We start from the raw sequence: 11,195 nt of genomic DNA, 5'->3' as shown, positions 1-11,195 counted from the left end.
CCATGCTTCTTTATGCCAGGTAACATAAGAAAATCCGATTCTCCTTGATAGTGAATTTCTTAAAATCAGGAAAAACCTGAAAGGCTAGACGCACAGAAGTTAACATTGTAAGCATACAACAGAACCACTAGAGGGCTATATTTATCCACTTACTTAATTTTGTAACTCTTAGAATGTCAAAGCAGGAAGGGACCTAAGATAATCCTTTTGACCTCAGTTCTCTCACCTGTATATAAACTGAAGAGGTTGAACCAGGTTTGGTGATCAGTCCCAGATCTTGTATCGAACAGTACTCAAATCTTTGTAAAAGAAAAATCATATTCTGAAGAGTATACTATGAAAGTGAATCTCATCAATATGCCAGAAGTATCAAAATATTCTCAAATGACCCTAAAGCAAAAAACATAGTATCAAACAGGAACTCTCCCTTTTAAAAATACATACGTTGTGGGGTTTTCTTTTTTTTTTTTTTTGTACTCAGCATGCAAAATAAAAATTTAAGAAACTTTTTACATGCTTTGGGTCATAATCTTTTCCTTTTCTGTAACAGATCACACAGTTCTACCATTTGTATGGTTGTTATGAGTCGGTATCGACTCAACAGCAATGGGAATATTTGTTTAAATTTGCCATAAACAATTATTTTCGAGAACTGAAGAAAAATAATCCCAAAGATGGTCAGTTCTGTGCTATAGATGCAGGTTTTACAGATGAGTAGAACAGGGACATGCAATGTGCTTTCTCATGCCTTCTCCACGGTACCGAAAAAACTCAACACTCATTGCTGTCAAGTCGATTCCGACTCATAGCGACCCTACAGGACAGAGCAGAACTGCTCCATACAAAAAAGCTATTTTGAGATGTGGCTTAGAAATACTAAGAAATGTAACTATATAAGCATATTTTAATGTTTGTATGGCCACAGTGCTTTAATTTCCCATCTCTCCTCAGTGGGCCGACGGCCAATCCAATTTTTCAGAAATACCAGGAAATACTAATGTTGTTATTCCACCGAACTGTCTCGTTGCCATGGCAGCAAGTGCTTCTTAACATGAGGTAGGGACTCAGAATATTAATCAGTTATCAACTCAGAAGATTTAAAACGTGAATAATCATCAAAGTCATCTTCACAATGGAACTCAGTGATAGTTACCACAATACCAAATTCATTAATGCAAGGTTCCTAAAAAGAGGAACTTGACTCAATACTACTGCCCCGAGGAAACTCAGAAAGAACCACTATGATGAAGAAAAAGAAAAAGAAGACGTGGAAACAGAAATTTAAAGAGACCAATGACCCAAGATGTATCTAAGGACAAAGGTACAAACTCCAAGTGATTTGTCTATCCATTGCCATTTTAGATTTTTTTGAAAATGTTAAAAAAAAAAAAAAGTTTGGGAATGTTGCACTATTATTTGTCTTTGGGATAATGTCCATCACCCCTCTGGTGCACATATAACAAAAAAATAATAAATTACCTTTTACAAACCAAGAATAAAAACCCTGCCCCGTCATTGAAAATGTCATCCCACATATTCTGAAATAAACACCCCCTCCCTTTCCTAGGGTATAAAAACACAACCACTTCTCCCTGTGTTAGAGTAATTCTCACCATGCTGCTCAAATAAGCACTGAAGAATGAGGGACGGTATACTAAAAAACTTAACAACGGAAACAGCATTCCTTCTGAGGAATAACATGTGCAGGGGGAAAAACAGTCAATGGAGGGTAGACAACATATCAGGGTATTCTAAACTGCATTATTTCTTAAGCCTCTAAAACTACACTAACAATAGTGACCAAAACTAATTTCATTTGTAACATCACAGCCCAGGAATCTGAACATGTAGTAGGCAATCCAATCTTAATTACGGAAAATAACATCTTAAGCCTTTAGAGTTACTTTTTTTAAAAGGTAAAAGAGTATTCAGTAAAAACTTTCAATATTCTATCTACATTGAATGAAAAAAATTAAGCATTTCCTCAGAAATTTCTTGAATTGTGGTTCTCATCTGAACAGAATGCTCGACTTTCATAGATTAATATTACCAACATTCTCTAATCAACGACTAACTGCACTTAGAAAACCACTTTTCTAACTCATGTACGATGTACTATGTAATATGTATTGTGCATTAATATACAAAAGACAAATACAACAAACGGTACCAAGTTTTGTCATATACAAAAGAAGGTGTTAATTCACAAATAATGTTAACTTTTAAGTATTACTACTACAGTAGTCTATTTGAAAAGGTCCATAACAGATGTCTGCAGTCTACTGGATGTAAGCTTTATTTGTTCCTTCCAGAGTGAAAAAACAGACTAGGTTTTATAAACACAGCTCTAAATAACTTAAAGGAATAAAAAACTTTATTCTAAAAATTCAAATAGGCGTCAAAAGAAAACTCCTGTCCCTTTCCTAAGCATCCAGAGCACAAGACATCACATAAAAGACTGAGTTCATGCTCTTTTAGAGCGAGAGTAACCACTCGATTGCCCTCATTTCTGCATGATGTTGGCACTGTAATTCCACCCTCATAGAATGACCGGTTCTTCCACACTTGCTTAAGAAACAAGCAGAAGGAGATCATGCAGGTTAATGAAGAAGTCAAACGGTGAAGTCTGTCTGTCCACTGTTACACTTAATGTCCTCTCCCTGTTTAAGAGAAAATTAAAGTATTAAGAGGGTAGAAAAATAATTTTTAAGGCACTGTTATCCTAGTCTCAAGTTTAAAATCAGCATTAGTTCCTATCATGTTAAGCAAATCTACTTATATCAAATTCAACCAACACTCATACTATCTTTTTTATTTTTTAAAATTACCTTTTAATAAAATATTTTGCATGATTCAAATTATCATTTCTGAAACGATCACCTGGTATACAAAATGTAATAAAAATAGTAAAACAAAAATAAATAGTAAGGAGTGGGGTTTATAAACCTAATCAATTCTGTGACAGATATTAATATTTTAGTTTTTAAAAGACTAAGGTGACCTCAACGTATACAAAAAACATAGCAAACTCTGTGATAAGAGATTACCTCCTATCTAGACCCAAACAGCCCAGATTAGAAGTAGGTGAAAAAAATAAAATAAATACAACAAAAAAAGGGAAAAGCAAGAAAGAGTGATATAAAATGAAGTCATAAATTAGGTGAAAGCTAGGGACAACACAATGTTCTATATACTTCCTGGCAGAGAGAAACAACCAGCATTAATTAGTAAAAACAGAAAATGGTAACAGAAAATGGTAGACAATACCAATTATAAAATTCAGTCATTTAAAGACTTTTTCCACACTCACCTCTGAAACCACCACCCCCTCTTCCTCCTCGGAAGCCTCCACCTCCTCCTCTTCCTCCTCTAAAACCTAAAAAAAAGGAAATCTGCATAAAACTACAGCGTATCATTCTGATAAACCTACAGAGATCAATACAATGGCTATAATTATAAAGATTAAGAAATACTGATTCTCATATTTTACCCTGCAGAATTTTTTAAAAGAGCAACACAGAGAAACTATAGTAGTTGCCTGGACTAAGCACGTATTCTGTTGGAATGAATTAGAAAAGCTTGTTACAGTAAAATTTGGTTTAGACCTGTTGCTAAATGCATGTCTACTTCAGCTTTTGCTCATGATAAAAAATTTTGGATTGAACTATGGATGAAGGCTTTTATCCTAAGAAGCGAGAGTGGCAGATATGGTGGGTTTTGCTCTAGGAATACTATAATAAATGTTTAAGGCCAATTGAGCTGCATATGGACCATAGCTGATGCTCACATAGTGATGATCCTGGAAATTTTTAAATTTCTTAAGCATTTTTCTATTATCCAACACATGTCTGACGTCCTATTTTTCGGTCTCCATTTTTACTTATTTTGGGTGTTAATTTTATAAAGAATGCCTGAATCATAAAAAGGGGAAAAGTAAAAATATACTCCTAAAATGCTGGTATAAAAATATACAATAAGGTTTTAAGAGAATAGAGTTGTGTGTTTTTTTGGAAAAACGTAAAGTATGAGACTGACTACAGAATGGGAATGAGGCGATCTCCAGTCATCACATTCTCCTGGGGTACCTTCTGAAAAGGAACCCTGGTGACGCAACGGTTAAGTGCTCGGCTGCAAACTGAAAAGGTCCGCAGTTTGAACCCATCAGCAGCTCAGCGGGAAAGAAGACCTTCTGATCCACTCCCATAAGATTACAGCCTACGATACTCTATGGGACAGTTCTACTCTGTCACACTGGATCACTATGAGCTGGAATCGATGGCACACAACACTACTCTCCAAATAAATTTAAAAGGAATACGTTCAAATCTTTTTAAGAGACTATCTCCTATCTAGACCCAAATAACTGCATATACAGGGTGAAATGATAATTGAGAGAAGCAAAGATGAAAACAGGGTTTCCTCTTCTCTGATCGAGCTACAGAAGCTGTTTGAGCCCAAGTTTCATCCTCTCCCTCGTCACTTTAGCTCTGCCCATCATCCTGTCAGTCACTCATCACACTATTCACAGATCTAAGCACAACGAACGCTACAACCCCACCTCACCTCCAAGCCTGCTCATTATCTATCTGCCCTTAACAGTGAATATGCCAGAGCCTTGGGGAAATACATATATCAAAATACTGAAATCACAGCACAAATGTCATTGGTAATATTCCTTGACATGACATCAGAAGACATGAGCTTCAATTCTGGGTCTGCCAATTATTTGATTAAGGAAAATTAACTTCCGTAAGCCTGTTTCCTAATCCGCAAAATAAGGGTAGTATCAGCTACCTCACAAGGTTTCGCTGAGTATTAAAAGAGGGTGGGCATTAAAAATATATATGACCGGATCTCAGCACACAAGCAACACTCACCCACATTAACTAAGTAAGTAAAATTCTGTTAAGATAGTCTTATATTTTATTAAAATGCCCAACAAAACATGAATACCCTAAAGAGATGAAACCCCTGAAAAGTATACTTTATTAGAGCCTTTCTTTTTAAATAAGTGGTTGAAGCTAAGCATTACCACTATGGGCAATCTGCCAAGATATGAACGTAGTTTTACTAAAAAGAAATAAATTTAAGGGGTGTTTCACCTATATACAAAATTAAATTGTACTACAGTCTTCCTTAATTCTAAAACGTAAGGGGAAATGAACTACCTGTGATTTTGAAATCTCATTAGAAATTTTCCCCAACAAGCAACTTACCGCCTCTCCCCCCGCCTCTGCCACCTCCGCCTCTTCCTCCTCCGCGACCTCCCCTGCCACCGCCTCTTGGAGGTCCTTTCTCACCTGGAGGCCGAGGTAAAAACCTCTGCAGTGGCAGCAGCTTAAATGGATCTATATAAAACTGGAAAGATAATAGAAGCAACTAGCATGATCACTTAGGGGACAGTATAGTGTAATCAAAAACCTTGATGTAAAGACTGCCTGGGTGCAAATCCCAACTCTACCACTTATTACTGTGCAGCCCTAGGCAAGGACTTAATTATTTTGAGCCTTAATTTTCTCATCTGTAAAATCAAGATAATAAAATACCTACCTCACATAGTTATTATGAGAAACAAGAGTAATAGTGTATACAAAACTTACGTTTTGGCACACAATAAACATTACATGCATATAAATTAAAGCCAAGACCAATTCAACCTCTTTTTCTCCATAATGCCTTCCAAAATTTAACTACGTTCTCCTCCCTGCCATAAGAAAAACTATTAAAAATTTAACATTAAAATGCAAAATAAAGCACTGACATACTAACTATTCCAAGACTTTAATAAAGAATAAATCAATAAAATACTGAACATACAACGTAACCGAGGATACAGTTACAGAAGATTTTTCACAATAATGAACTGTCAGGGGGTAGACTGTTTCAGTTCTTCTACACAGAAGACTCGTAGAGGACTTCCAAACCATAATACAGTTACTTAAAACAGTATATGTGTATCCCTGTCTACCTTCTCATTCTTCTTCCCTTCACAGCTAATCTTCTCAAGTATGCTACTGTATTTACACTGTCCAATACCACAGCCTAAAATTAGCCACAAGCAGCTATTTAAATTTAAATCAACAATTAAAAAGTCAACTCCTGAGTCACGCTAGAGCAACATTTCAGATGCTCAACAGCTACATGTGGCTAGTGGCTACTGTACTGGACAGGAATTTCCATCAACGCCGAAAGTTCGACTGGACAGCATTCATATAGAAACTATTATAATAACCCAGGCTAGATAAGGAGGGCCTAAACTTGAACACATCAGTGGATCTGGAAATGGGGAGAACCTGATGCACTGAACTTAGCACCCAGAGAGAAGTAGGGCTCCTCCTTGACTTCAACAGCCAATCAATTACCAAGTCCTGTCAATTTTATGAAGCAGCCCTGGTGGTGCAGTGGTTAAGCTCTCAGCTGCTAACTGAAAGGTAAGCGGTTCAAACCCACCAGCGGCTCTGCAGGAGAAAGACGTGGCAGTCTGCTTCCATAAAGATTACAGCCTTAGACACCCCACGGGTTAGTTCTATTCCGTCCTTTAGGGTCGCTATAGGTCAGAATTGACTCAGTGGCAACTGGTATCAGTTCTACTTCCTATAGATCTCATTTTTGCATTTCCACTGTCCCTTTTTTCCACTTCTAGTGTCACTACCCTAGCCCAAAACGCCAGGTCTCCTACCTGGCCCTTTCATAAATAATGACTCCTTGCCAGACTGCTCATTTCTCCCCCAGGATTCTCTTTTTATGGATAAATTTAACCATATTTATCCAGTTATTCAAAAACTAAACAAACTTTAAAGTGTAAACTCTTTCCCACAAACTAAAAGGCTAAGTGATCTAGCCCCTGCCTACCTCTTCAGTCTCGATTTACAACTTTCCCTACCCCTTCTAAATGTGCTATGCTCAAGCCATATGTCTGCCTTCTTTTGGATCCTTAAAAGTTGCTTCCTGCCCCTGAGATTTTGCACAGACTGTTCTCTCTACTTGGAATGCCCTTCTTCCTCTGCTTTCACTAGCTCAGTGGTTTCCAAGAGCTAGCCTAATTACATCAAAATCATCTAGAAGCTTTTTTTTTTTTAATTGACTCCTAGGCCCAACCTAATGCCTACTAAGTAAATTTCTAGGAGTGGGACCATATAATTCTAATGTGCAACCAGATTTGGGAATCACTCCTAGTCAACTTTCAGGTTTCAGCTTCAAGCTTACATCCTCAGGGAAACCAATAAGCAAGACTGACTTTGATCCTACTGCTAACATTCTCATAGAAACCTGTATTTCTTCTTCTAACTGAAGATTGATATTTGGTCATCCAAGCTTTTTAAATAAGAGTTTTTCATAAACTAAAAAAAAAAAAAAAAAAAAAAAACCAGCAGTTACAGAATTTGCTAATATGAGCACGGAATACTTTCTGAAAGGCTGTATTAAAGAAATTACCTGGAAAACTAAGTTCACTGTTTGAAGTACAGAACATATCAGTTGAAGAGCTTCACTAGTGATATATTTAAACTGGGGGCATCCCAGTGCCTCAGGTAGGACTGTCATAGGGGTAGGTCATTCACTTTTTAAAATAAAGCATTATAAGTATCATCAACTTCACTCACCTTCTGTAGTTTTTTAAAGGAAGATGCCTTCATGTTTTCTGACAATTTAACTGAAAAATACTATTAATTGTATTAAGGAGCAAATAAGATCAAAGTATCAAACCTTCTGAATTCAAATTTTAAAAACAAGACTATAATACAGACAAGAGGTAAGAAACATGCTGGAATGCCCAAGAGAAAACGGAAAACAAAAACCTTCCAATTCTCCCATACTAACCCTGGTGGTGCAGTGATTAAGAGCTACAGCTGCTAACCAAAAGGTTGGCAGTTCAAATCCACCAGGCGCTCCTTGAAAGCTCTGTAAGGCAGTTCTACTCTGTCCTACAGGGTCACCGTGAGTTGGAATCAACTTGACAGCAACGCCCCCCCACCCCCCGGCGGCACATCATATCCAAAGCAAAACCTCAATCCTATAGCACTTATCCAAAAAGTGCCAGAACTTTCTCCCTCCAAAAGAAGTCACTTTTCCAAGGCCATCACGTCAATATATATTGATGCTTACATTCTCACTCATGATTCTCCTTTACGGTCCCATCTGTAATAGTAATTATTCTGTAAAATATAATCAGGCAGCAAGTTTAATTTACTCAATACTTAATCACCTCAGAAAACGCAAGTTAATAACTTCTCAATGAGCTCACTAGGTCTTCCAATTAAAAAGGATACAAAGTCTCTAAGCTGTCCAAATATTTCATCCACTTTTCCAATTTGTTCTTTGTTTTCTAAATACACAGGGGCATTGAAGTAAGGCACCTTATTTTCATCTGTGACACATTTACAAACGATGTCATCTTCACAGGGGTGCATGAACTCTCCTAACACTGAGATAAGACAAGCGATTAATATATAAAGCTATTTCAAATGATACTGACCAACCTCTTCCGAAGGCTTTCTTCTTGGCTTCCTGGGATGTCACCGTAACTGTTATCGTCTAAGCCAGAAGATAACAATGAGAGTACAGACTCTGGAATCAGACTTCCTGGGCTGGTATACCAACTCCACGATGCTCTAGCTATGTGAGCTAAGTTACTCACTGTCTGCTTCAGTGTCTCCATCTTTATTTAAAATGGGGCTAACAACAGTACCTCCATCTAATGTATGGTATTGCAAGAATTAAGCGGAATTATTGTCGCTTTACTGCTTTATAATCACTATTATTATTTGATTACCACACTTCATTCTCCTGACTTCTCTTCCTTCTCTCCTATCCCTAACTACGAATCAGTCTTTCTCTGTTAACTTTCTTTCCTCCTCCCTTAGAATGTACCCGTTTCTACTACCACCTCTGCACCAATGACTCTTCAATTGTTCAAGAATGTCTGGAATTTTAAATCACTCCTTTTATTGGCTGAAAGCAGAGAATACCAGAAAGATGTTTACTTCTGTTTTATTGACTATGCAAAGGCATTTGACTGTGTGGATCGTAACAAATTATAGATAACACTGCAAAGAATAGGAATTCCAGAACATATAACTGTGTTCACGTAGAACCTGTACATAGACCAAAAGGCAGTCGTTCAAACAGAACAAGGGGATTCTGCGTAGTTTAAAATCAGGAAAGGTGTGCATCAAGGTTGTAGCCTTTCACCATACTTATTCAATCTGTTTGCTGAGCAAATAATCTGAGAAACTGGACTATATGAAGAACAGGGTATCAGGATTGGAGGAAGACTCATTAACAACTTGCAATATGCAGATGACACAACCTTGCTTGCTGAAAGCCAAGAGGACTTGAAGCACTTACTGATGAAGATCAAAGACTACAGCCCTCAGTATGGATTACACAATATAAAGAGAAAAATCCTCACTATTGGACCAATAAACAACATCATGACAAACGGAGAAAAGACTGAAGTTGTCAAGGATTTCATTTTACTTGGCTCCACAATCCACACTCATGGAAGCAGCAGTCAAGAAAATCAAACAATGTATTGCATTATGCAAATCTGCTGCAAAAGACCTCTTTAAAGTGTTAAAAAGCAAAGATGTCACCTTGAGGAATAAGGTGACGGTATTTTCAACTGCCTCATACGCATGTGAAACCTAGACAATGAATAAAGAAGACCAAAGAAGAGCTGACACATTGGAGTTATAGTGTTGGTGAAGAATATTGAATACACCATGGACGGCCAGAAGAACAAACAAAACTGTCTTGGAAGTACTACAGCCAGAATGCTCCTTAGAAGCAAGGATGGCGAGATTTTGTCTCAGGTACTTTAGACATGTTATCAGGAGGGACCAGTACCTGGAGAAGGACATCATACTTGGTAAAATAGACAGTGATTAAAAAAGAGGAAGACCTTCAATGAGATGGCTGCAACAATGGGCTCAAGCATAGCAACGACTGAGTACGGCGCAGGACTGGGCAGTAATTCGCACTGTTGCACAAAGGATCGCTATGAGTCGCAACCAACTCCAGGGCACCTAGCAATAACTCTTCCTTTCGATTAAAGCTCAAGTTCCACTACTAGGATGCATTCTAAGTGTCGTTCACCTTCTTGCTCTCCCCCTCACATGCTACAGAATGACTGTAAATCAGTTTACAGCATTATTCACTAACAGACTTGTCTCCCCAACGAAGGAGAAAACGCCCTATGGATCTACCCTTCAGCACCTGACTCGAAGTCAAACTTACTAACGACACAAACCCCAACCCCCAAGGAAACCACCCTTCAAAGCTGACATACAAACTACACGTTCCGGAGGCCCTTGGTCTTGGAATTTGTTAAAGCCTCCACGGCCACCGCCTCGTCCAAATCCGCCTCTGCCGCCACCGCCGCCTCTAAAATTGCCGCCGCCTCCACCTCTGAAACTGCCGCTGCCTCCACCTCGGAAATGGTTGCTGCTGCCGCCGCCACCGCCGCGATTGAAGCCGCCACCTCCACCACCTCGATTAAAGCCTCCACGACCTCCGCCTCGAAAAGACATGCTCTCTCCTACCTGGTAAGAAAAACGGTAAGTGCCTTCAGGTCACTGTGGCCTCTGGTTACACCACCTAACTCCTCTGACCCTCGGTCAAAATCATAAAAGGGGACAGTGATCACTGCCAACCCTGCCACCCCACTCACGGCCAAGGTACCTGTGACGAACCCGAGGAGTCAGGACTGGTACCTCTCCATGGACCTTTGCGCGCCGACCACTTAACAACTTCGCCGCCCCAGGGTTAGTACCTCCTCCCCCAGCCGGCAGCAAGGTTTTCACGCCACATTCCCTTCCTTCCTCCCTCCCTGGCTGCGTTCCATATCCAGAATGCTCAGATATTCGGGCTTCCTAGGGACACTCACCGGCGCCACGTGCACCTCTGGCGCGGACCGTGCCCGCACACCCACTCGCCCGGTACTTCCGCCGCCCGCGAGCCTCCTCGGCCACCGTACCGGCGCGGGGGGGGGCGGGGAGGGAAGACGCCCCGACCGGAGCCTGGAATAACTGACTAGCCAAAAGGAGCCAGTCACTAGCAGACAGCGACGATATCACCTTTCTAAAACAGGCTTCATCACTGGAAAAGTAGGAGTGATGTCAAGCTTCAAACACTAATTTACAACAATTAGGTCAACTTGCCTACCGACGAGTCAAGGAAGTGACGTACGGCAGCAG

General features: G+C 39.4%; 1 protein-coding gene across 2 annotated transcripts; it reads right to left on the bottom strand.

Moving 5' to 3' along the window:
- Positions 1-453: 453 nt before the first annotated feature.
- GAR1 (GAR1 ribonucleoprotein) lies at positions 454-10,792 on the bottom strand. 2 transcript variants are annotated; one of them, XM_023734803.1, is made up of 5 exons: positions 10,289-10,688; positions 8,268-8,422; positions 7,602-7,661; positions 5,217-5,358; positions 454-3,376 (listed from the first exon to the last, which is right to left on the bottom strand). In XM_023734803.1, the coding sequence occupies exons 1-5, from the start codon at positions 10,527-10,529 to the stop codon at positions 3,288-3,290; spliced, it is 687 nt and encodes a 228-aa protein (XP_023590571.1). In that variant the 5' UTR covers positions 10,530-10,688; the 3' UTR covers positions 454-3,287. The 2 variants fall into 2 exon arrangements, with proteins under 2 accessions (XP_023590571.1, XP_023590570.1); XM_023734802.1 differs by having other exon boundaries at positions 3,321-5,358; positions 10,289-10,541; positions 10,681-10,792.
- Between the last annotated feature and the right edge of the window lie 403 nt (positions 10,793-11,195).

This window comes from Trichechus manatus, unplaced genomic scaffold (genome assembly GCF_000243295.1).
Source record: "Trichechus manatus latirostris isolate Lorelei unplaced genomic scaffold, TriManLat1.0 scaffold00071, whole genome shotgun sequence".
Taxonomy (NCBI): domain Eukaryota; kingdom Metazoa; phylum Chordata; class Mammalia; order Sirenia; family Trichechidae; genus Trichechus; species Trichechus manatus.
The sequence above is the reverse complement of the archived record's forward strand: the minus strand, read 5'-3'. Positions and strand labels throughout refer to the sequence as shown.